At 38.0% G+C, this 27,708-nt stretch overlaps 1 protein-coding gene and 2 long non-coding RNA genes across 4 annotated transcripts; 2 read left to right on the top strand and 1 right to left on the bottom strand.

Moving 5' to 3' along the window:
• Positions 1-1,145: 1,145 nt before the first annotated feature.
• LOC121320989 (interferon-induced protein 44-like) lies at positions 1,146-10,488 on the bottom strand. 2 transcript variants are annotated; one of them, XM_041259865.1, is made up of 7 exons: positions 10,336-10,483; positions 10,190-10,253; positions 9,892-10,102; positions 5,503-5,628; positions 4,361-4,508; positions 3,508-3,596; positions 1,146-2,279 (listed from the first exon to the last, which is right to left on the bottom strand). In XM_041259865.1, exons 1-7 carry the CDS (start codon positions 10,361-10,363, stop codon positions 2,118-2,120), a joined length of 828 nt encoding a protein of 275 aa, XP_041115799.1. In that variant the 5' UTR covers positions 10,364-10,483; the 3' UTR covers positions 1,146-2,117. The 2 variants fall into 2 exon arrangements, with proteins under 2 accessions (XP_041115799.1, XP_041115800.1); XM_041259866.1 differs by lacking the exon at positions 3,508-3,596 and having other exon boundaries at positions 10,336-10,488.
• Positions 10,489-10,641: 153 nt separating this feature from the next.
• LOC121320991 lies at positions 10,642-26,733 on the top strand. Its single transcript, XR_005950899.1, has 5 exons — positions 10,642-10,936; positions 15,878-15,920; positions 17,867-18,142; positions 22,778-23,031; positions 25,346-26,733. It is a non-coding gene; the product is annotated as an uncharacterized LOC121320991 (long non-coding RNA).
• LOC121320992 lies at positions 16,859-17,583 on the top strand. The gene is made up of 2 exons (XR_005950900.1): positions 16,859-17,142; positions 17,298-17,583. It is a non-coding gene; the product is annotated as an uncharacterized LOC121320992 (long non-coding RNA).
• Positions 26,734-27,708: the final 975 nt, after the last annotated feature.

Raw genomic sequence — 27,708 nt, 5'->3', positions numbered from 1 at the left:
ATACTGTGAAACACGACTCACACAGCTTAACTAATGCTGTGAAACACGACTCACACAGCTTAACTAACGCTGTGAAACATGACTCACATAGCTTAACTAATACTGGGAAACACGACTCACAAAGCTTAACTAATGCTGTGAAACACGACTCACACAGCTTAACTAATACTGTGAAACGCGACTCACACAGCTTAACTAACTGAAACACGACTCACACAGCTTAACTAATGCTGTGAAACATGACTCACACAGCTTAGCTAATGCTGTGAAACATGACTCACAGTTTAACTAATACTGTGAAACATGACTCACACAGCTTAACTAATGCTGTGAAACATGACTCACACAGCTTAACTAACTGTGAAACACGACTCACACAGCTTAACTAATGATGTGAAACATGACTCACACAGCTTAACTAATGCTGTGAAACATGACTCACACAGCTTAACTAATACTGTGAAACATGACTCACACAGCTTAACTAATGCTGTGAAACATGGCTCACACAGCTTAACTAATGCTGTGAAACATGACTCACACAGCTTAACTAATTGAAACACGACTCACACAGCTTAACTAATGCTGTGAAACATGACTCACACAGCTTAGCTAATGCTGTGAAACATGACTCACACAGCTTAACTAATGCTGTGAAACATGGCTCACACAGCTTAACTAATGCTGTGAAACATGACTCACACAGCTTAACTAATGCTGTGAAACACGACTCACACAGCTTAACTAATGCTGTGAAACACGACTCACACAGCTTAACTAATGCTGTGAAACACGACTCACACAGCTTAACTAATACTGTGAAACACGACTCACACAGCTTAACTAATGCTGTGAAACACGACTCACACAGCTTAACTAACTGTGAAACATGACTCACACAGCTTAACTAATGCTGTGAAACACGACTCACACAGCTTAGCTAATGCTGTGAAACATGACTCACAGTTTAACTAATACTGTGAAGAACTCCAGGATCCCAGCTTTCAGTAAATAATAATCTGCAATTCATTTGTAACGTTGGAACACAACCAGCCACAGAAGTCCACCTACAGATCCTCTGCAGTTTCTCGAAAGGCTTCTGTAGTGCTTTCACATTTGTGTAGAAAACACAGTCATTTTAGGACTTGATTAAAGGCTTGATTGTTTATTGAGAAGTGTCTCTTTACACAATAATATAAATTGCCAACAATGTTGGAAAGAAATACAGCATTTTCATTACAAGAAATTTAGGAAAATAGTAGTTACATAACAATCTCTTTTAGATTATCATACCTATTATTTGTATTTCTATATTTACCTATTCAGCTAATAATTGAAATTATGAATACATAAAACCATAGAGTTTTAATAAAATACAAAATATAGCAGATGCTCAGCTGCCTCAGATCTATAAATGCATGACCTTGTCCTCCAAACAGCATTCCTAAACCCATCCAAAGATAATGGACATTGGAGAAGGAAGTTAAGTAAGCTCAGCTGAAAGGTGTTCTTACTGGTGTCTTACCAGTGTGTTGAGTGTGCATTGTTTCACTGGTGTTAATATAGTACATACTGTAGGAATAGAGTCTCCCTTCAGTTACAATTAGAACATAAGAACATATACAAATACACAAACAAGGCCATTCGGATGAATCAGTAGCTGGTTGATCTCAAAACTTTGTCAAGTTGGGTCTTAAATGATCCTAGTGATTTTGCATCATATATAGCTAAATGTCACGTTGGTCAAATTGCAGACTATATTGAACTGTGATTTCACTATGATCAGTCGTGGTCATGCTGTACCTCATGCACATTCTGGATGAAGTGTGGATATTGAAGGTCTTTAAATAGATTAAAGAAGTCAATAGAAACTCCTCAAGTGCATTAAACTGTGTGGATCATATGAATAGCAAGTTTAAAATAAATGTGATTTAACAAATACAAAATAAAATATAATTTGTGATCTATGACTATTCTTCACGTGTTCAAGTGTTAAACTCAATATCATATTGTGTCCCTCTGTGAATCATCTTATATCTTCCATATTCAAATGAACTCATTTAATTTTTAAATGTACTTTATGTATTGAAGGATCGATGGGGCTGACAGGTGATGGTCTACATCCTTTCTTGAAAGTGTTTTGCAGCCATCAGCATCTGACCAAATGCATCCAATAATAGAGTTCCTTTTATGCAGTCAATTTTCAGCTCTTGGAAGTAATTTGAAACCACCATGACATTGCACATGGAAATTTTCAACCTGTTTGATATAGCTTCCACCTAAAAAAATGAACAAAGTATGAGTTATGAACATTTAAATTTGTGAGACCCAGAAAAATAAAGTTAAAAAAGAGCGAGCCTAACTATAATGCATCTAAACATATAAGGAATGATGTATTCTGTCCTTTGCCTGTTTTAAAGATAGAAGAATATGTAGGTGTGTGTGTGTATTGTGTACAACAAAGGACAGAGTATGTAGGTGTGTGTGTGTGTATTGTGTTACAGAAGAAAGGATAGAGTATGTAGGTGTGTGTGTGTGTGTATTGTGTTTTAGAAGATGGAAGAGTGTCAGTGTGTGTCTGTATTGTGTTTCAGAATAAGGGATAGAGTATGTAGGTGTGATGGTATTGTGTAGATGATAGGATAGAGTATGTAGGTGTGATGGTATTGTGTAGATGATAGGATAGAGTATGTAGGTGTGATGGTATTGTGTAGATGATAGGACAGAGTATGTAGGTGTGATGGTATTGTGTAGATGATAGGATAGAGTATGTAGGTGTGTGTGTATTGTGTAGATGATAGGATAGAGTATGTAGGTGTGATGGTATTGTGTAGATGATAGGATAGAGTATGTAGGTGTGTGGTATTGTGTAGATGATAGGATAGAGTATGTAGGTGTGATGGTATTGTGTAGATGATAGGACAGAGTATGTAGGTGTGATGGTATTGTGTAGATGATAGGATAGAGTATGTAGGTGTGTCTGTATTGTGTAGATGATAGGATAGAGTATGTAGGTGTGATGGTATTGTGTAGATGATAGGATAGAGTATGTAGGTGTGATGGTATTGTGTAGATGATAGGATAGAGTATGTAGGTGTGTGTGTATTGTGTAGAAGATATGAGATTATGTGTGTGCGTGTATTGTGTAGATAATAGGATAGAGTATGTTGGTTTGTGTCTGTATTGTGCTACTTGCTGAAGAAAGCCCTAGTAATACTCTGCGATAATTACTGAATTATCAAAAATATCTTAGAATGTATTAGTGAACCCAACCCAACGGGAAAACTGCGGGCATTATCTGGAAATTAGCCCTCACCCCTCTACTGTAACAAATGGGGGGGAATCTCCTGGAACACCTGGAGGAGTAGGCCAGGGCAGTGTAGTACAATTATCATCGTTCCATGGGTCAACATGCATAAAATACAGATGCATAAAATAAAACTATGTTTTACTTTGAATTAGGAATGTAGTGTTGAAGAATGGCCATACTGTTGATGTTTGGCTCACCTTTATTTTCACATCTGCTTTCTTGTATACATTTTCTAAATCGTCAGTCTCCGTGTCAATGGATGTTATAAGGAGCAGGTATGGTAATTCTGAAATGTGGATTGAATCATTGTTTTATATAATGTATTGTATGAGGGTACAGTACATAAAAAAGACCATGCCACATGTTTTATGTCTCATTTTTCAAAGTAGCCCTGCTTCATGTCAAAGCAATGTTGTTAGAAATATTTTTTATGTGTTCATTTGGAATTTGATGCAATGCTTAATAGTAAATTAATGAGAATGGTCCAGTTCTTAGTCGGTGAATTATCTAAAAAATAGAAAAATAGTTCAAACTTGCAATTTTCCAAATCACAATGAACAAGAATCACAGTTACAGGAAGTATTACAGGAAAGCACTCTGCAGACTAACATGACACTGAAACAAAGTGCCTATACAGAAGGTTTGGTGATCCAGGCTGTAATCAACGGCCTCTTCAATGTTGTGGGGTCAATTGAGGAGCACCTAACCTTAAACCAGAGTCATGCAATCCTGCCGTCCTAAAGTGATATTGGTCACTGCTCAACTTTCAAATGCTGGAACGCCCAGATTCTAGCATTTGAACAGCTCTGACAGTCTGGACTTCAGTGAAAAATCTTCATCTGCCACCACCTGATCACCTGAGCAGCCATTTTATCTGTTGATCAGATCTGAAGTCTGGGGATACCTGCTTTTAAAGGGGGGCACATGTGCAACATGCATATTAACAGCTGTCAACATGAAGAACATGGGGAATACCTCGACAGCTTCTTTCACTGTATGCTCATAGTGTAGTGTATATGGTAGAAACACACAGTGCTTATGATGCATTACCTTTGTTGGTGAGCACTCCAATAAAACCTTCAAGTGCGTTCAATAGAGATGAATCCTCACTATCAAAGCTATGTGCTGACATAACAAACACAACACAGTGGATTCTGGCTCCATTTACAGTGGTGTTGTTAGTGGAGATATCAGAAAACTGAAAAAAACAAAACAAAGTGCTTAGCATAGAACATAATAAAAGCTACAACTACAGGAAGCCATTCGGACCGTTAAGTGGTCATCCAGCTCCTCACTGCTGATTTATCCAAGAACAGCCAGCTTGTAAAGCGTCCGAATGAATCAGCAGTGACAACATGGCTTGGTAGTGCATTTACTACACACACCACTGACTGTGTAAAGAAGTTTATATCACAAGAGTGGGTATATCTAGCGTGGGGTACTTGTTTGTTATCTCGCTCTAGTGGAATAACATGAGTGGATAACATGCTCATCGGGGCTAGTTTCGAGTGTGTCTTTGTTTACATTCCAATCCAGTGCTGTGCTAATGAATTTCAGGACAGAGCTGCGTGCCGGTATTCAAACAATACTGCCACCCATACGTGTTTTATAACAACTTTAAACTGTCTGAAATCATTTCAAATTTCTATTGTTGTTTTGATTTCGACTCCCGATTTCCTTGACAACGAGTTTAGTCAAGAAATGCCAGTTACTGACTGTGTCTGACTTATCTGAGCAGCCTGTAGCCCCTTCATGAAAACAGGTGAAGACAGGAAACAACAGAGAGGATGGAAATTGAGACTGAGCTCAAGGTTCTATCTAAAGACAGCAGCAAAGAGGCCATAAACAGGGTTCGAAATTAATCTGCGTCGAAGCACAGTCTGCTGACAATAAAAATAAAGATCTGCCAAGTAAAATAATTCTTGAATTAATTGATTTATTATATAAAATGTATAAATATTATTGCTATTTATTTTAAATATATACTTGTGGTATAAACAGAATACTGAATGATCGTTTGTGGTATACAGTTTTCATTCCTGTGTATGTCCTTACACAAACCACTCACCCTGTCGGGGCTCGCGATTCTCTAGAAAACTTTAATCATGCTAACATATCATTGAGTGAACACACATAAATAAATACATGCATACGTTAATAAATAAGCAAATAACTGGACACATATATAATACCTTAGTGTCTGCTGGCACTTCACCATCAATGATTTGTTCAAAACGTAAGGTGGTTATGAAATGGTTCTCAGTATCCCACCCAGCTGTGTCAAAGATTTTGATATTTTTGTGGATGTGGCATCTTAGCTGTAAATAAATGAAACATGTAAAATATTATTTTATATAAATATTGATTTTATAATTGTACAGGCTTTTGTTTGTGTATATTTTCATTACTATTTTACCCAAACTTGATAAATCCCAATGCTGATTAAAAGGCAAATAAAACAATAAAAAAAAAAAAAAAACCATAGTACACACACCCCTCATTATATCGCCCCTTGTTATACTACGGATTCGGATCCATCTCGGTCCTGAAGCTGGATCCCCATTTTTACTGTCTAACTCTGTGTTTGCCTTGGCTGCAATATTCATAGCACTTAGAATTATTGTTTGCTTTATTTCCTACAGCACATCACAAACAACAATATACAAAACAATAACAAAGAATTAATATCGTACTGTTCTCATACACAGCGGTTTTTATTTTATCCAGCAAGGTGTTCACGTGTGGTAGTGATGCACTAGCAAAGGTCACAGGGCAGTGCCGTCAGCTCCCTAGCAACAAGCCTCCTGTGTTGTGAATGGATTCTTTCAATGCAGCAGGTTTGTGCATTTGAGAAAGGAGAGGAAGACCCATGAAATTAATTGGAGACTGAAGTTGATGAGAAGAAATTAAAATGATGTTATTTGACTGGTTATTCTGCACCTCTGTTTTTCCCACGATTGGGTATGTTCTAAGAGCCGGCTTATTTGTAGCCTGGTGAGCAAGCAGAGTTGCCATCCACTTATTATAGTAATAATAATTTTTATATAGCTCCTTTCATAGTGGCCCTCCATCACAAAACGCTTTACAAGATACAAGACTAGGGTGTCTGAACTATGCATCAGCTGCAGAGTCACTTACAACAACGTCTCACCCCAAAGATAGAGCACAAGGAGGTTAAATGACTTTATCGGGGTCACACAATGAGTCATTGGCTAAGCTGGGATTTGAACCAGGGACTTGCTGGTTACAAACCTGTTTCTTTAACCATTGGACCACACAGCAGGATTAGGCTTTTTTTTTTTGAGTGTCGCTGATTGGAATTTGCATAAACGCCCATTAGCCTTTTCACACACGCACACTGGAGCCGAGCTCTCACGGTACGAATAGTTTCACACTTGTCATTTTGTCGAGCTGAGCCGGAACCGTGAAACTCTGGCCTCACAAGATATCTGGTACTGGCTCTGTGCTGAGCAAGGCTGGGGGGCGGGGTTAACTCTTACTGTCCGAAACAATAAAGTCGACCAAAAGATTTCACAGGAATTGAGAAATATGGGACTAAACCACAGCGTGAAACAGTGTTGTGAAAAAAAACAAAAAACAAAAACCAAAAAAACTAGATTAGATAAAAAAACCAAAGATCATAACAATAAAGCGGGTCAGACAGCAAACAAAGTAAACACTATGATTTAAAGGACGCAGTTCTTGGTCACAGACCTGCAACGACCGATATGGTCATTTTAATAAAAAAAAATACCACATATTAATGTTGCATGTATAAAACCAGGCTGTAAGGAAACCTATCTTTAAATGTGTTACGTTTAGATTTTGTTTTTAACAGGCCTACTTTAAATCTATTTTTCTGAATGGTGTTTACTGACAAATACTATCTGTAAAGTTTTAAAGTTATTATTATTAGACAGTCCGCTGCCAAGTTTGTAGCCTGCTTTAAATTACTGTACGATTTCAGCTTGAGTGCCTTTAAGTAAGATGACACTGGCTGCAACTCTATTGTTGTTTTTTATACACAAATAAGCTTACTTGATTTGAAAAATGTCATGAACGATACAAGCAGCTTCTTACACTACTGGCATTAATTAAATGAGCAGTACACAACAAAATGTGACATTTTTATATTGCATTCCCTGCCTCAAGATGGCTTCCCATGTACCCGCATGGACCTCTTAGAACTACATTTCCCATCATCTTCCTGCTCAATGGTAAATCCATCTCAGTTACATATGTGAGCAGGTGGATGATGGGAAATGTAGTTCTCAGAGGTCCATCTTGAGGCTGGGAATGCAATTTAAAAATTAAAAAAGTGGTAAAAGTGTAAAAAACGAATAAAAACAATACACACACCTTATGTAAACAGTTGTGGCAACACACGGGAACATGTAACAAAATAAAAAGGTCCTTATGTGCTCTTTAAAGGGTTAAATCAGCTGACAATGAAGTGCAACCCCACCAAGGCCTGCATGGACTGTATAGACGCAGGAGTTAGTCACGTCGTTTGATTTTATTTGGGGATTTGATATTTGTTTGCACATGTATTTTGCACATCTGTTTATTTTCTACTTTGCTGTTTTTTTGGTTTTTTATTTATTTGTCTCCTTTTCTTTTTCATGTTTTATATTTATATTTGTGTAGTTATTTCCTGTGTCTGTCCTTTTCCATGCTCTCTGTGGTGTGGCTGTCTTTGTATAGTTTTTAACTTCTTTACAGACCCTGAATACTTGGTGTTTCTTTTTGAACTTCAACCTCACCTGTTAAATTATAGAAATCTGACATTTACTTTTACCTAACCATGGCAGACGCCACATTTATGTCAAATATAAGTAGCCTACATGATAGTATTGAAATAACTTTTACAAACCAAGAATATTAAATCAAGAGCTGACGAGTATGTGTTCTTTGACTTCTACTTAAATGAATCAGTAACTTTTAACAAGCGTAAACCTTTTCCACATATCCCACTGTATCATATGATTTTAAGGATATAGCACAACGGTCAGTGAATGCAAAAGCTGGGACAGCAAAGTTGGCTTTCTAATAAACTGGAATAAGGTAGCTCTAAACAAAATGACTTAGCCGATGGGTAGGCTTGCTACCTTTCGATTTTAATCGGTAAAGCTCGATAAACGCTGAATTCTCAAAAAATATGAGTTTGACTGAAATACATTTACATAGGGCAAACATCGGTAAACAAATTGCACTTATTAATTCACGTGCAGTTTTACCCAGACTCCAACTGAATGATTGATTAGCAAACGAGTCTCGGTACAGCTGCATAAAAGCAACATGTTTTTACTCACTCTGGGTTGTGTGTTCGGTGAGTGGAGAACGGGTATGGAGAGGAGAAAGTAAAAGCAACGTAAATAATTGATTTCAGCTCACCTTGTTTGTCTGTGTAGACCGTTTTGTTTGTCTCTTTGTTTTGGCTAAAGTGCTGTGTCCTGTGTTTTGTTTGTCTTACAACCTTTTATTTTCTGTCTGTTGTTAAGTATTATCTTCTTTACCTTTTAGTTTTACTCTCCTCACTCTCTCCCGTTCTTTTGCCCTGAACACACAAACCACAACATATAACACACAAACAAACACAGGGGCAGGGCACATTGCCACAGGGGGCATAGCACATACAATATTCCCCTGACTGGGGGACCAATTAAGTTACACGAACACTGCCGTTACGTTCTTGGCATTATTTTGAATGTAACCCTGACGTCAGCTCCTGCTCCCCCTAACAGTATGTACCATTATACAACAAATGGGGGGGATTTTAAGGAGAACAAAAGGCAAATATATGTTTTTTCGAAAGAAGTTACTGATGTATTTTCTTTCCCCTGCATGAATAAAATAATTCATAGTGCTCTCGCTTCCCTTTACAGGCCGGTTTATGTGTAGCATGTGCAGTCAGACAGTGTACAGCTGCGTACTGTGATTACGGAGCGGTTTCTCTGAGAAATTACACTGAACATAATGAAAGAAATAGCACGTTTCCCAGTACAAATGAACCTCTCTCACTAAAGGGATTCCAATCAAAATCCTGACTGAGTATATTTTGTTTGGATTTGCTTGCTTTACAAAGAAAGGTCCTTGATTACCCAAAGTGTGTGATCTGCTTGAGAGCTTCAAATCTTTGAAGTTGAAACATCCTTTAAAGCAGAAACACCCAAAGCAGCTGTGAATTTGATTACATTTCAAGAGAATGGCAAAATGTTGCTTGCAATTAAAGCAAGGTACTCCATTTCTATGGATTCGTTGGGTGGGAGTCCTCAGACAGGGTGACTGATGTCATGAGGGGGCCGTCAGCCAATCTGACTGCAAGAACCATTAACCACTACCACAGAAAACCAGACTGTACATTATAAGCATAATCCCTCCTGGCTGTTTTTTCTTCTCTAGAAACAGCCCTTTGATCTACAATGCATCTGCAACGGTGGCACTGACATATTTTAGTTTTTTAAAGTTGCATGATTAAAAATCTACATCTGCAATGAGAATACAGTTGTTGCCACTCAAAGTACAGTATGTTGATGGGATGGGGGGCATTACAATAATTACAATGGAAATGTGACACTTACATGTCTTGTGACCGTGCCCCCGGCATTTACTCTTGTCATTGCAGCATATCGCACTCTGTTATGGAACTCATCATTCCCAATTTCTGAGAGCACTGAGTTCACAAAGCTGGATTTTCCTGAACCTACAGGACCCACAAGAAGAATATTCGTTGTGGAAGCCTTAGGGTGTGGTTTATGTTCTGCTGCTTCTTTTTGTAGAGATGTGTAATTGCTGTGAAAAAAAGTAAGTGTGTTTAAAACAGAAGCCTACTTTAAATACATCAATACAATATTTTAAAATATACAATGAAACAAATACCTATTGTTAAATACAATAGCACGCCATGGCTTAATTGGAGGAGGGTGTACTGATTTTGGAGGTTCTGCAAAACAGGTAGAGATACATAAATATGCACAACTTAATTCAATTCCACTACTAGAGATGAGGCTTTTAATAATATTTACCCTGAGGTTTAGAGGAATTCCCTCCCATTTCGGCAGAACTTCAAATTTGAAGGGCTCCGAGAAGCAGAAGCAGAACAATGAAGCAAATAAGAAAATGCAATTCTTATATACAGGCGTCTCCACGTACAGGAACACCTTCTAAGAAAACACTTGGAAATAACCTTGTTGTGAAATGGAATTTTACCATTGCAAACACTCTGCCTAAAGGAACAGGAACCTAAAAAAAAAAACAAAAAAAAAAAAAACATTCTCTTGGCCCCGTTCGTGCTAAACAATTCAAAATGTTATCAAGATTGTGCACATGGGAGTGAACAAAACAAATATTGTGCAAGTAGCAGAGTAAGCAGAACAAAGGCTGAAATATCATTAATAACATGGCATAACTAAGATAAACAGTAACTTGATTACAGTTGCTACCACACTCCTTAGAGTGTAACACCCACTGCCTAAAGCAAATAAAATTATAAATGCAGCCTAAACTGGGCTTGAAGCGGAGTCACATGTTCAGATTCTTGTAACAAATGACTGTTTCTGAACAGACTATACTACTTAGTCTTCTCAACTGCAGTGCAGCACAGAACCCAAGGAAAGAAGCTATCAGGTAGGGTATCGTGTATATTTTACTATTTACTCTATACTTACATACTTACAGTATGTAGATTTTTGAATCCTTTCAACAGAAACAATAGTTTTACACAATGGATGTCTTACATATTTTTTACATTTTTTCTACAGTATTTTAAAATTATATTGTTTACATGGAATCTCTACTTTTATGTGTGATTCATGTTATTGTTTTGTGACATGACACAACACAGCTTGGATAAACAAACGTCACAAAAGATCAGTTGTTTAATTATTTTTAATTATTACGAAATCCTCTTCAGGCAAGTCCAGTAGTTTGCCCTTGGAAATGAATGTGAGAGCAGCTGCAAGTGAGTGCACACCATTGTGCAGCGTGGTTCTGTGATCACATTCAGCTCCAGCAATTCAATTCAAGTGCATGAATATCAATGTGCAGCGTGGTTCTGTGATCACATTCAGCTCCAGCAATTCAATTCAAGTGAGTGCACACCAATGTGCAGCGTGGTTCTATGATCACATTCAGCTCCAGCAATTCAATTCAAGTGCATGACTATCAATGTGCAGCGTGGTTCTGTGATCACATTCAGCTCCAGCAATTCAATTCAAGTGAGTGCACACCAATGTGCAGCGTGGTTCTGTGATCAAATTCAGCTCCAGCAATTCAATTCAAGTGAGTGGACACCATTGTGCAGCGTGGTTCTGTGATCACATTCAGCTCCAGCAATTCAATTCAAGGTAAACTACTCAGCTTGCCTGAAGGATTTTATTACTAACATGTAAAAAAAGCTGAGTTAACTAATTTGGATTTTTTTCAAATACTTCTTATTGCCTGTTTTAGTTTTTTTAAATGTTAATATCCTTATGGATGCATGCAACACTTCAGACTTCTGCACACATTTAGAGAACCACTTGACATATTGTGAAGAAACTCACAAATGAGAGTCTTTAGCGCTTTATTTAAATGCACATTTTTTTGCATGGAGTGGGTGAAGGGTGTGGTGATCAGCTTCTACTTACTATTCAAGAGTGTTTATACATGTAGCAGGGAGAGATCTGTGCTGACTCTGCTGGCGTGTTCACAGTACTGCAGGAAGAGGGCGGCAGTCTTCCAACAACCGCCTGTGAGTCATGGCAGTGACACGCGGAGGTGGGAAGGTAGGTGTGTGGACTTTCCCCCTCTCTGAATGGCTGAGAGGCGAGTCTTGGCAGATTGCTAGCCCTATAAAAAATCAGGCGAAACAAAGAGAGTTTCACAGCGAGACAGAGAGAGCGGGAACCCTTGGGCAGACCCCGGTGTATTGTAAAAGAGCAGGCTAGTTAAGAACATAAGAAAGTTAATAAACTAGAGGAGGCCATTCGGCCCATCTTGCTCGTTTGGTTGTTAGTAGCTTATTGATCCCAAAATCTCATCAAGCAGCTTCTTGAAGGATCCCAGGGTGTCAGCTTCAACAACATTACTGGGGAGTTGATTCCAGACCCTCACAATTCTCTGTGTAAAAAAGTGCCTCCTATTTTCTGTTCTGAATGCCCCTCTGCCTAATCTCCATTTGTGACCCCTGGTCCTTGTTTCTTTTTTCAGGTTGAAAAAGTCCCTTGGGTCGACACTGTCAATACCTTTTAGAATTTTGAATGCTTGAATTAGGTCGCCACGTAGTCTTCTTTGTTCAAGACTGAACAGATTCAATTCTTTTAGCCTGTCTGCATATGACATGCCTTTTAAACCCGGAATAATTCTGGTCGCTCTTCTTTGCACTCTTTCTAGAGCAGCAATATCTTTTTTATAGCGAGGTGACCAGAACTGCACACAATATTCAAGATGAGGTCTTACTAGTGCATTGTACAGTTTTAACATTACTTCCCTTGATTTAAATTCAACACTTTTCACAATGTATCCGAGCATCTTGTTAGCCATTTTTATAGCTTGCCCACATTGTCTAGATGAAGACATTTCTGAGTCAACAAAAACTCCTAGGTCTTTTTCATAGATTCCTTCTCCAATTTCAGTATCTCCCATATTATATTTATAATGTACATTTTTATTTCCTGCATGCAGTACCTTACACTCTTCTCTATTAAATGTCATTTGCCATGTGTCTGCCCAGTTCTGAATCTTGTCTAGATCATTTTGAATGACCTTTGCTGCTGCAACAGTGTTTGCCACTCCTCCTACTTTTGTGTTGTCTGCAAATTTAGCAAGTTTGCTTACTATACGAGAATCTAAATCATTAATGTAGATTAGGAATAGCAGAGGACCTAATACTGATCCCTGTGGTACACCACTGGTTACCACACTCCATTCTGAGGTTTTTCCTCTAATCAGTACTTTCTGTTTTCTACATGTTAACCACTCCCTAATCCATGTACATGTGTTTCCTTGAATCCCAACTGCGTTCAGTTTGAGAATTAATCTTTTGTGCGGGACTTTGTCAAAAGCTTTCTGGAAATCTAAATAAACCATGTCATATGCTTTGCAATTATCCATTATCGATGTTGCATCCTCAAAAAAATCAAGCAAGTTAGTTAGACATGATCTCCCTTTCCTAAAACCATGTTGACTGTCTCCCAGTACCCTGTTACCATATAGGTAATTTTCCATTTTGGATCTTATTATAGTTTCCATAAGTTTGCATATAATAGAAGTCAGGCTTACTGGTCTGTAGTTACCTGGTTCAGTTTTGTTTCCCTTTTTGTGGATCGGTATTACGTTTGCAATTTTCCAGTCTGTCAGTACCACCCCTGTGTCAAGAGACTGCTGCATGATCTTGGTTAGCGGTTTGTAAATTACTTCTTTCATTTCTTTGAGTACTACTGGGAGGATCTCATCCGGCCCAGGGGATTTGTTTATTTTAAGAACTCCTAGTCCCTTTAACACTTCTGCCTCAGTTATGCTAAAGTTATTTAAAACTGGATAGGAACTGGATGACATGTGGGGCATGTTGTCAGTATCTTCCTTTGTAAAAACTTGTGAAAAGTAATCATTTAATATATTTGCTATTTTTTTTTCTTCATCTACGATTTTGCCATTTGTATCTCTTAAACATTTAATCTCCTCTTTGAATGTTCGCTTGCTGTTGTAATATTGGAAAAACATTTTGGAATTGGTTTTAGCTCCCTTAGCAATGTTAATTTCTATTTCTCTCTTGGCCTTTCTAACTTCCTTTTTGACTTGCGTTTGCAGTTCTGTGTACTCTTTCTGCGTACTTTCTTTTTGGTCCTTTTTTAATGCTCTGTAAAGTGCCTTTTTTCGCTGAATATTTTTTTAAATTGATCTATTAAACCATTTTGGCAATTTAGTTTTACATTTAGATTTGTCTACTTTAGGGATGTAATTGTTTTGCGCCTCTAGTACTACATTTTTGAAGAACAACCATCCTTCTTCTGTGGGTGTTTTCTCTATTTTACTCCAATCTACTTCTGTTAGTCTCTGTTTCATACCTTCATAGTTTGCTTTTCTAAAATTGTAAACCTTAGCTTTAGTCATTACTTTTGGGGATTTAAAAAACACTTCAAATGAGACCATGTTGTGGTCTGAGTTTGCCAGTGGTTCTCTGACCTCTGTTTTAGTTATTCTATCTTCCTTATTTGAAAAGACTAAATCAAGGCATGCCTCCCCTCTAGTCGGTGCCTTGACAAATTGTGTTAGGAAGCAGTCATTTGTCATTTCCACCATTTCTATTTCATCCTTCGCGCTACCCACCGGGTTTTCCCATTTTATTTGGGGGAAGTTGAAATCCCCCATTAGTATGGCTTCTCCTTTGCTACATGCATTTCTAATGTCATTGTATAACAGATTATTTTGCTCACCGTCTGAATCTGGCGGTCTATAGCATGCTCCTATTATTATGCCCTTTGAATTTTTGTCCGTTATTCTGACCCATATTGATTCGGCTTTATTTTCTTTGTCCAGGTTTAACACCTGGGCTTCAAGACTGTTTCTTATGTATAGCGCTACCCCTCCTCCTCTTCTGTCCTGCCTGTCTTTCCTATACAGTGTATACCGACAAATATTATATTCGTCCCCATCACTCTCAGACAACCACGTTTCTGTAACACCTATCACATCATAGTTACCTGTTAGTGCAGTAGCTTCAAGTTCTAGAATTTTGTTTCTGATACTTCTAGCATTTAGATAAATACATTTAATGGTTGTCTTACCTGAGTTGTTGTTCTTGTTTTGATGCGGTCTCCCTTCTTTTTTTTGTTGATTTCTCCCCCCTTCATTTCTAGTTTAAATGCTTCTGAATCTGCTTGAGGATCTTTTCTCCGAGCAGACTAGTTCCCTTGTTATTTAAATGCAGTCCATCCCGTCTATACAGATAGTCCTCGTTGTAGAATGTGGTCCAATGATCAAGACAGGTGAAGCCTTCCCGTGTGCACCACGTCTTCAGCCATTCGTTTAGATTAATTATTTCCAGCTGTCCATATGGTCCTTTGCAAGGTGCCGGTAGTATACCAGAAAATACCACAGTTTTGGTTTTCTCTTTTAATTTCCTTCCTAGCTCTCTGAATTTGTTTTGCAGGGATTTTGATCTGTCTCTTCCAATGTTGTTTGTAAGTTAGCCTACAGAGTAGGACGTTGATCCGGGTCGTGCGGGTAACGGCGCCCGGGATAACGCTGCCGAGTGCAGCACCTTTTATTTGTGGTTTTATTACTGTTTTATTTTCCATTGTTCTTTTCGCCTTCTGTTTTCATTATTATTTCTTTGAGCACCTGCGAGTGCACTTGCTGTTCACGTACCAGCTGTGGTATTTCCGTGGTGCTGTCTATCATCGTTGATAGGCAGCCCACGGTCAACAGTGCCCTCTGCCGGAAAAAGCAATAACTGTTCGCAAATAAAACTGGGCACCTGGGTGGTGTTTTCAATTACACCTATCTGTCTCCTAGTCAGTGAATTACCCACACCCCTTCCACAATACACTATAAGGATTATACACTATAATGTGTGTTTCATTACAGGACAAGGCAAGCATGGGCCTCTTTCAAACCAAACATGTTGGAGGTAAGGTCATTTATCTGCAAAACAACATCTTACTATTTTGAGAATAAGCAAAGGGATGTTGTTCTTCCTGTTTTCCTTATAGAAGAGGAACATGATGTAAATAACGAAGAATTACAATGAAAATCTGCACACTTGTAAGGGCTGAGATGAAATATTTAATGCAATATGTTCTTCCCTTATAATCTATTTAATTATTTGTCCGTCTTTTTTAATTGGACATTTGTGAAGTCACCATGGCCTCGTGGTCTATAGCACTAGCTTATCTTTTTATATTAAAGAGTTGCAGTGGTCATATCATTTTACATCATTCGTAATAAATGTATGTATAAATAAATAAAAAGCTACAATAAAGAAAGTTTTTTAGTTGATTCCTGGGTTTTTATTTGATTAAACCCATCGTGTTTTTTAAACAATAGTTGGCCGTTAGGATTTGGGGATTAAACAGCCAATCAAAATCATGTTGCAATGTGTGATGAAATATAGAGATTGATTCTAATTGAATCATGTATAAAGATCCCTGCTGTGTAGACCACGCTGTGTATAGCTATACTCGTGTGTAGACCACGCTGTGTATAGCTATACTGCTGTGTAGACCATGATGTGTATAGCTATACTGCTGTGTAGACCACGCTGTGTATAGCTATACTCGTGTATAGACCACGCTGTGTATAGCTATACTGCTGTGTAGACCACGCTGTGTATAGCTATACTGCTGTGTAGACCACGCTGTGTATAGCTATACTGCTGTGTAGACCACGCTGTGTATAGCTATACTGCTGTGTAGACCACGCTGTGTATAGCTATACTGCTGTGTAGACCACGCTGTGTATAGCTATACTGCTGTGTAGACCACGCTGTGTATAGCTATACTGCTGTGTAGACCACGCTGTGTATAGCTATACTGCTGTGTAGTCCACGCTGTGTATAGCTATACTGCTGTGTAGTCCACGCTGTGTATAGCTATACTGCTGTGTAGACCACGCTGTGTATAGCTATACTGCTGTGTAGACTACACAGATCTTCAGGTGGATAGACAGTTGAAAAGGGAAATGGTGGGGTTTATTTTAATCTTCAGTCTACTGTAATAAATTGAATAGCAGACTCCAAACATATTTGTGAGAAATCTATTCATGTGTGAGGTAAAAGCACTATTTTGCCTCCATTTTGATCACAAATAAAATTGTCATTCTGTTTGCAAGACTTTCATTTTCAGGTGAGGGAGGTGAATTTTGCCACAATATGTTGCTTATGTTAATAGCAAAATAATGAAATTGATTTTAATTTTTAAATGTAAACAATCAATGCAAATCATCCCAGTAGTAAAAAAGACACAGTGATAAAGAAAAAAAAAAAAACATACCTGTAATTTTAATGGAGGTGAATTTTGCCACAATATGTTGCTTATGTTAATAGCAAAATAATGAAATTGATTTTAATTTTTAAATGTAAACAATCAATGCAAATCATCCCAGTAGTAAAAAAGACACAGTGATAAAGAAAAAAAAAAAAACATACCTGTAATTTTAATGGAGGTGAATTTTGCCACAATATGTTGCTTAAGTTAATAGCAAAATAATGAAATTGATTTTAATTTTTAAATGTAAACAATCAATGCAAATCATCCCAGTAGTAAAAAAGACACAGTGATAAAGAAAAAAAAAAACATACCTGTAATTTTAATGGCCTTTGAAATACAGCTCAGTGTAATTTGACATAAATTAATGAAAAAAAAATGTAAAAAATAGTTTTTTAGATTATTAATTCTGTCACATCACTATCCATATGTTCACTGTTACATCTCATCTAATGTGTGGCAGCATTTACAGTGTTTATTAAATGTATTGATCTTTCTGACTGAAAATATATTCAGGATAAATTTCATCAGCATCAGAAATAATGGCATGTGTTACTACTGTAAACTGACGTGTATTAACTGTATATTTTAGTACATGTACATGGAGGGGAAACTCTAAAGATCCATGAAGACTATACATCACAACTTGCAGAAAGGGCAAACTATCCAAGGTGGATGATGTCTGGCCAAATCTGCTGCTTATGTGTGTGGTTAGTTACATGTGCAAAGTGGATCTGGGGCTTCATCAATCCAAAGAAGACACAATTCCATTTCAACTTACCCAACACTGGGAACCCGTCTCTGCTTTTTATTTATGAGGCCACCAGGATTTTCGATGATATAGAAAGCTCCTTGAGAAGATATCAAGGTAAGTATTTTCATATGAATAAATGGTAATTTTTATAAAGTCCCTCAATGCTTAAACAAACCTATGTCATATCTGTGCTAATCAAGGCTTTAAAATACATGTTCTAAACTCTTGTATTATTGGCATAGTATCGCTGGATCTTCATTTATTGTGCTGCATATCTCTAGGCCTTTTTCTTCAAGGAATATATCTATATATATTATATTGCCGTCTATAGCCTATATATCTGATATATGCTTTTTATATATATATATATATATATAAACAAGTAGCTTTCGAGTTAAGGTGAATGAAAGCAATACATTTTAAAAACAATGGGTTGTAGGGAAATATGCAAATAAAGCATTACAAGAGTCAATCAAATCGCGTGAAAGTTGCCTATAGTTTATTATTTATTTTTTTATAATTATTTCACCTGATGCCACTTAGGTTTGGTGTAACTGCAATCAGGTGATGTGACCAGCCAAATAACTGGCAGTTTTGTGTTTGTGGGTCGAATGCTGTTCAAACCTATAAGACAACATGTCAGGCAGAACAGGGCTTTTACACATTCAGCAAGATCATGGGACCATTTTAAGAAATTGCATCTCACAATTAATAAAAAAAAAATGTTCATCATATGAACTGTATTTTACTCTTCTTAAGATCCTCATTACGACTCATCTATATACACTATGTGAAATCGTTACTACTCAAAGTGCATAGGCCCTCATTAAAGAAAGGGTGATAAACTTTATCGCGTGTGATAATTGCAATTGTGTGCAGGTTAATGATTCTGTATTTCCTAGTGTAATTTTATTCATTATCGCGTGTGATAATTGCAATTGTGTGCAGGTTAATGATTCTGTATTTCCTAGTGTAATTTTATTCATTATCGCGTGTGATAATTGCAATTGTGTGCAGGTTAATGATTCTGTATTTCCTAGTGTAATTTTATTCATTATCGCGTGTGATAATTGCAATTGTGTGCAGGTTAATGATTCTGTATTTCCTAGTGTAATTTTATTCATTATCGCGTGTGATAATTGCAATTGTGTGCAGGTTAATGATTCTGTATTTCCTAGTGTAATTTTATTCATTATCGCGTGTGATAATTGCAATTGTGTGCAGGTTAATGATTCTGTATTTCCTAGTGTAATTTTATTCATTATCGCGTGTGATAATTGCAATTGTGTGCAGGTTAATGATTCTGTATTTCCTAGTGTAATTTTATTCATTATCGCGTGTGATAATTGCAATTGTGTGCAGGTTAATGATTCTGTATTTCCTAGTGTAATTTTATTCATTATCGCGTGTGATAATTGGCATTTTGTGGCGTGCACTAAATTTAGTGCTTCACACTATGGTAATCAGAATGAATATGTGATTTTTATTGTAATGCATGCTGATGTATTTAAATGATCATCCAGCTCAGAATAATGAGATGAGCTGTATTCACATGGCTTTAACCACTGATAAATACGCTGTTTAAACCTGCTTTTCTGGCCTTGAAAACTAGTGATGTGCAGTTTGATTCTTTATACTGACTCGATTCGTTTGATTCATTCAGGTTAGTGAATCTTTTAAACAGATTTGTTTGTTTCATTTATTGATTCACTAGCAAGGGGCTATTTAAGTTAAGACTTTTCACTTGGTGGGCCTCACCCCCACTGCACGATTCCTAGTCATTAATAAGTATGCAGGCACGGTTTCAATCAATTTATCAACATATTACTTAATGTACTTTTAGTACAGAAATAGGCAGATATAACTAGAAGCAGCTTTCTTAGAACACTGACAAAAAACCTCACTATCACAAATGTAATATAATGGAGGAAATAGAGTATTGTATTTTAATTTCAATGGAAATCTCAAACAGTAAAAACAAACAAAAATATTGCTAAGTCTCAATATTTAACTTACTGTATATTCCAAAATATCACACTGGCAAGCTGTGAAAATGTGAAACAGTAAATAGCACCACTACTTTCTACTTTATCTTTTTATGACTTCTGTTCCGACACTTCTTTTCTGGCACACTTGATAACAATGCTCATTATGAGTCCTAATTCTGCAACTTTTACATGTAATGCCTGTTGATGCAGAATCCAGTGTAAGAAATAAGGTGCTTCTGCGTTTCTTTCTTTTAATTTTTCCAGCACTCTGCAAGCCAGTGCACTCTTTTGCCCAGTCCTACATGGTGCACCATCTGTTGTAATCCCAGTTAGTTTCTTCCAAGGTAATTCTGCACTTTCCATGGCTTCTTGAAGTTAAAGTTATTTCCTGTGGTTGTGTTGTTCATGCTTAAACTGAATAGCTCTTCAATAACATTCAAATGACTATTACCTGTCATTTCGATAATTCGCTCAGCAACCATGTTATGGGACAGACTGACGTTAGAAAAAATGCCTATTTTTTCAGGGCATACTACATCAGCTGTTTTAATCATGCGTCTTTCATAACTGCAATGATTGCACTGCAAATCAGACATATTATTCAGTGAAGATTAATTATCTAGCCAATGATTTTAGAATCTTCTGTGTTCCGTCGCGTGCACGAGGAAACAGATCCTATACACCATTTCATTGGCTATTTTACTTCCTCTGTGAGCTGTGAATGGCTTAATGGGAATGCCACTCATACAATGCAGACTGCATATGTTGAATACAAGTGTTATATTAAAGAGGCAGGCTGTTTTAAACAATAATTCCAATACAGTACAATGCAATTTTAGAAACTAATGGGCGGGTCGTACGCATTAAAGGAGAAAGGAGAAGGGAAAAATACTTTTTTTCTTTTTTTTATATTACACCAATCAAGGAATACATGTTAAAATAAAGAGTAAGCAGTGCAGTTGCAGTGCAGTGCAGTGCCTGTCCCCTGCTGAGTGCTGTTTCTGTTGATGTGTCTGGACTGCTGGGGCTTTTTATATGAAGGTGGTCACGTGTAGTCACGGACATTATCACGCACATTAAATTATTGCTCACAATACATGTAGTGTGCACAGTATGGTATGTAAATTAGCCAAATACTGTGCACATAAATTAATATGTTCTCTGTTAGTAAATGCGGCAGTACATTTAGATTAATCACGCTCGTTAGGCTCACTAGTTTACATGTACGATAACTCCAAATTTAGTGCCCTTTTGTAAATGAGGCCCATAGTGCCGAACTGTGTTACTGAACAAACAGCATGATCAGCAATAACACATAGGGGGACATGGATCAGGATTGACTGAAGCAGTGCTAAACTGGCAGAGTGTAAAGTAGTGCTCTGCCGTGGCACACATTTTACCTTATCCTGAATGTGTTAACTGTCCCAAAATGACTAATGGCGCAAGCTGCCACATTGAAATGCTTTAACTGCGCTGCTCTGGTGCTCAAAATGGGCTGCAGGTAGCACAGATTAACAGAAGAATCTGAAAAATAGTGCCTCCCCTCCAAATGGACTACCTCAAATGAGCAATAGGAAGCTCATCCGGAGAGGCAGAAATGACCCGCGTTGACTAAGTGTCTTGACTTTATAGTATATTATTATTATACGACAGATAAAACCAAATATACACAGTGAGAAGGAAAACTTAATGAACCAGGTTCAGGGAGATAAAAAAAGGGTAGTGCAGACCCTAAATACTCTCCCTTCTTCTCAGCGCTCTCCCTCTGTTTCTGGGTTGTTCAGGAAGGTTAGGAGCCTGCACTCTCCATCATAAGAAATACGTTATGACTGCTGCCAGAATGCTCTTTCCTATCAGCTGCTTTTTGACTTTTTCTTTATGCCAAAATAAGAACAATTTGAAATCAGACTTATTTGTGGACCCCTCTAGAGCCGGCGCAGCTGTTCTGTCACTTCATAAATCTCATTTTAATATCACAGACTTCATTTACAAATGAGCCCCACCTACAGTTTGCACATACATATAATTAAGACTTGACAAGCCTTAAAATGCATGGCTAATGAGCGGCGGAGCGCATTGCACGGTGGAGCGCATTTTGACGGTGCTAACACAGCCTTAACTTGCTAAAAGCGCCATGATACATACGGGGCAATTTTAAGGTTGGAGTAAACTCTATGTTTATGGGCTTAATGCCGTCGCATTATTGATACATGACCCCTATAAACTACTAGATATTTTCAATTACTAAACTTTTTTTATTTCACTAACAAACTACTTAAACTTAGAGAAACATGGACCTGCACTCAAATCTTAATTTAAAAATAACAAAGTTAGCTGTACTTTTATTCTTTTACATGTTTTACAAACAAACAGTTTGCTTTTCTGGATGAGGTACCTGAACTGAATAACAGCAATAAGTAGGTTTTTTTTTCAGTATTGAGTTATTATTTAGGCTGTTGGAAATACCCATGATGTGACACAGTCCACCGCTGGGACAAAAGCCTTACTGAAGGCTTCCAGACCACAGGCAGAATTACTCATGGAAAAGAAACTAGTGTTGCAAAAAACCAGAAAAACTGGAAGAGAGTTTTCTTTTAACATATCAATTTTCTAATAACAATAGAACCCCATAAGAGGCTTCAGAGTCTGGTTAGGCCCTTCTTGGTATGTTAAATGCTTTTAAGTTCGGCAGGCCTTACAATGGTAGAACCTTCTTCTTCGGCTTCTATTGCTTCAATAAAACTTTTTTTTTTTTTTTTAGGTCCGCATGTTGCTATTGTTATATTTAAGAAATTAAAACCAAATGAAACTGCATACGCCTGTGATCAGTTACTCAAACAAAATAATCTGGAATCAAGAACACATTCGCCAGTAGTTGGATGCTACTGGTCTGAAGTGAACGGTGAGCGAAAGATGTGCCAATGCAGAGAAAACGAGGACTCAAAGAAGACGGTTATTGATTTACTCTCCAAAATACCATGGGAGAGGAGCTCTATTTGTAATTCAAACTATCGGGTAAGACATGCTTCTTCAATTAACTTTGGTGAGTGACAAGTTTGCTAATTATCCCCCAAACAATGTCATTGACGTAGATAAGATACAGGAGGGGCCCAAGCATGGGGTCCTGTGGCACCCCATGAGTACACGACCCCAGCTTGAGGTGTCCCCTCTTACAAGTACTCTCTGAAACCTACAGTATATCTGTGTGTTAATCCTTGCAGTGGCAGGAGCTCCCTTTTCTGAATCCGTGTTGGCTGTCTCCTATGATGCCATACAGACACTCCTCTAGTTTCCTCTTCTGATCGTAAGATGTGGCTCCAAGATCCTCAATGACTGGCTTTTAATCATGTCAGTCAATTGGGCAGCAGCTGTTTGGTTAAGAAGCAGGACAATGAATATCAGAGGGTCAGAGGGAATCATCTAGTTTTTTAAAGGAGGAGTACCAGAAGTCAATAAGAGCCACTCGCTATTCTAATGCTCCGTTTACACTTAAGAGATGGATCTTAGACAGCATCTGGACCGGTGGCTGTGCAATTAGTATCATTTGTTTCTCCAGTTTACATTTAGCTTGGCACAGATCAATCATTGCCAGGCACGCACCTACATACATACACCCTCAAGATAATTAAGATCACGTAGACAGTAAAAGTTAGACGATTCAAAATTAAAATTACATTCTGAGTTTTTTCCCTCATATTTAGATTTTGCATTGTAATGATTCTGAGTGGCTCATATTTCAATTTCTCAAATACTGTTTTGTTGTATTTTTTGATAGGCAGTCTAACACATGTAGAATAATGCCCCATAAAGGGTTCCAGCAATACCCCCCCCCCCCCCCCCCCCCCCCCCAGAAAAACATACAGTGGTTTGCAGAACTATTCACCCCCCTGCAAAATTTTCACATTTTGTTGGTACCTGAGCGTACTCCACGACACTTTCAAATTAGACTTTACATGTAGAATCTACACAAACTACTCCACTTTGATAAAGTTAAAAAATGCATATAGAATATAAATAAGTAAGATTTACAGAGAAAAACTGAATAATCTCAGTTGCATAAGTATTCAACCCCTTTGGTACTGCAGCCCTAAATCAGCTCAGGTGCAAATGATTTGTTTGAAGGGTCACAAAATTAGTGAAATGGTTTCAGCCTGTGTGTACTCAAAGTGGTTTAACTTGTAGATAATTTCCCTCAGGTATATCAAGACTTTCAAGCTGCAACTCACATAGTGATCCAACAAAGCCACCATGAAGACCCAAGAGCTTTTGAAACAAGTCAGGGATAAAGTGGTAGAGAGGCACAGAGCAGGAGAAAGGTACAAGAAAGTTTCAAAGGCGATGATTATCCCCCTCAGCACAGTGAAGTCCATCATTAAGAAGTGGAAGATGCATCATACCACCCAGACACTACCCAGATCAGGTCGCCCTCCCAAACTGAGCAGCCAGGCAAGAAGGAAATTGGTTCAGGATGTCACTGTGAAGCCAACAATGACCTTAAGAGATTTGCAAAGTTCTGTGTCTGAGATGGGAGTCAATGTTCACACATCAACAATAAGATGGTCCCTACAAAAAGCTGGCCTGTATGGATGGGTGGCAAGAAATAAGCCATTACTCAAAAAGTCTCATCTTAAAGCACAAAAACATGTAGATGATACTGCAGACATGTGGAAAAAGGTTTTGTGGTCAGACGAGACAAAAATTGAACTTTTCGGTCTAAATTCCAAGCATTATGTCTGGCGCAAGCCCAGCAGTGCACATCACCCAGTCAACGCCATCTAACTGTCAAGCATGGTGGTGGCAGCATCATGTTATGGGGATGCTTCTCTTCAGCAGGGACTGGGAAGCTTGTAGGGACAGAGGGGATAATGGATGGTGCAAAGTACAGGCGAATCCTTGAGGAAAACCTGTTTGAGTCAGCCAAGACTCTGAAACTGGGGAGGAAATTCACATTTCAGCAGGACAATGACCTGGAGCACAAAGCCAAAGCCACACTGGAGTGGTGGAACAAAAAGAGAATTAATGTTCTTTAGTGGCCCAGTCAAAGTCCTGACTTGAATCCAATCGAAAATTTATGCCGAGACTTGAACATTGCAGTCCACTGACGATCCCCAACAAACTTATCAGAACTGGAGCAATTTTCCCTGCCTTTTCATTATTAACACATAGTACTTGTTGTAGAAGCATAGGCTAGAAGCTTGAGAAAAATCCAACTTGATATTTAGATAACACTTTATATAAATAATTAAAAAAATGTAAATAATAAAGAAAACAAATGTTACACTGTAAGCCATCACTAAAGTAATACATGTATGTGTGTTTTTCTTTTCAGCCACTGTAGCAGATGACCTTTGTGACGATGAACCTTCAAGTGCTTAAAATGGGATACATCCTGGATGGATTCAGGGAATATTCTGTACCTTTTCAATGGAATTTGATCTAGACTGTTTAGAAGCTGCTCCCACATTGTTTTATCCTCGTATACAATATCTCTGCTTGTTACTTGTGCACTTATGCTTTGTTTTATATTGTCTTTTTAAATAATATAGTGGGATCAATGTATTTTATAGTGAAGATATAAAAGAAATTGATAAATATTTATGTTCTGAATACACATGATCTAAAAAATATGTTCCTTAGATTTTCATTCCTAAGCATACCTTACTCCAAAGCATCTCAAAGAGCATCCAAGCAAAGACACAATGATTTAATCAGGTCTTAAATACAGATAATACAAATACTATTTACAATTCTATTCAGAGGCACAGTGTTGGAAAGATTGGGAGAAGCAGCAGTTTTGAAAATTTATTTACGCTTCACAGCTGTGTCTTGTAGTGAACAGGCATCACTGGCTGTTCAATATTACTTTAACAGCTGTGAATAAATCAAAGCAAATTCGAAATAGAATCAGTGAGTTATAAAACTGCCATTGAGAGTTTTATTATTAACAGCAAAAAAAAAAAAAATGATCCTGATTTAGCCCAATCATAATGAAGTTGTATTGAAATACAGATAAATCAACAGTCACTTGCATAAGGACCACACAGTAGATCAGCTAATGCCCATCAAAGGTATGACAAGCAAAGGAGTTGGCAAGGGGAGGTCTCTCTGGCAGGCTGCAGGGTATGAGTCAGCTGATCCTCCTTGCTGCACCTGGGGCTTAGTGATTCATCAAGCTGGGTACGGGTAGGAACAGATGAAGGACCTCTTCATTGAGCAGTCCGCAAGGCTCCACCACTTCAGGTCTGTGAGAGAGAGGTTGTGAAACACTTCTTTGTGGTAAACAACGTGTACAACTTCTAGCAGGTAACAAGTGATGAATTCTTATAATTATTATTAGTAATATTAGTATTATACAGAACAGGGGGTTATCTATTAAACCAACACTTATTAATTAACTGTGCATGGAATTGCATTTCTGTAGTGTACTTTGCTTGTACAAAATAAACACCATGTGCAGCATGTAAATCAAAAATACTGTGAAACTAATGCTGCAGTTCTATGGCATTGCTCACCCATCATGAACATTCGCAGGCAGTATTGCTCATCATCCCTCCGGTCATGGTTGCACTTTCCAGGCATCCAGTAGCTGTATCCCTAATTGGACCCATCAGTCCATATGTATTGTCCAGTCTAAGAGGGACACAGGGACAGAATGGACTGGACACGAAGCATACCAGCCATAGATACCTATCCTGCACTCCCTTAAATCTGAAACTCGTGTTTACAGCCAGTTTCCCAGCCTCTGCTAAGCACTAATCTTGGACTTCATTCCCTAAAGTAACATTATGTAGTCCAAGATTAATACTAGCTGGGATCTATCTGTTCAACTAGCCTAAAACTTTCTCCGTTTAGCCTACCGTTAATTTAGTAAGTAAATCAGTGGTACTCAACTCTGGCCCTCGAGATCCAATCCAGTCCAGGTTTTTACTCCAAGCAGGTTCTAATGTAGTTAATTGAAGCTGCTAAGAGGCAGTTAACTAATTTAGCACCTGGATGGAATAAAGACCAGGACTGGAATGGATCTCGAGGGCCAGAGTCAAGTACCACTGACGTAAATAAAGTAAAGGTAATATCTATTAATTAATACAGTTTGCTATTTGTGCCTGATACTGGAACCTGAGTCCAGCAAACATGGGAACACAAGGAGAGCACATTAAATCAATTCCCATTTGCATTGCCTGTTCAGATTTCTAATTAACCTCGAATGACAGACAAAGGGCTTTGTGGGAGTTACCAGCATGTCAAGTTTATATTAGTTCACAGCTTTCCAAGATTCGGCAACCTGGACTATTGCATTCATTTATTTGTGAATATCACTTATCTAGACAGATTACCAAGGGATGCATAGGCACCATGCCAAACGGACTCCCCCACCAGTAATGCTGTGTGTGCATTAACTGAAGAAAGACAATCTCTGGTTTCACTGACCCTGATCAGCTCAGTCTTGGACGGCCTCCTTTAATGTTAGTTTTGGTACGGCGGTCCAACATCGGTGCTTACCAAGGTCTGTGCAACCAGACGATAGAGAGATAATAGGCAAGGTTTCCAGGCAGAGAGCAATGCAGTGCAGGCCACTGACCTCCATGAAGTCGAATGCTCCCAGCCAGGCCAGGCTGGGGCCCACGTTGGCTGCCTTCACCAAGCCGACCAGCTGGTCATGATGAGCGACACTGTTCACAGAGGCAAGGTGGC

Source organism: Polyodon spathula, chromosome 9 (assembly GCF_017654505.1).
Source record: "Polyodon spathula isolate WHYD16114869_AA chromosome 9, ASM1765450v1, whole genome shotgun sequence".
NCBI lineage: Eukaryota > Metazoa > Chordata > Actinopteri > Acipenseriformes > Polyodontidae > Polyodon > Polyodon spathula.
Note: the sequence above shows the minus strand (reverse complement) of the source record. Positions and strands in the feature narration are given on the sequence as shown.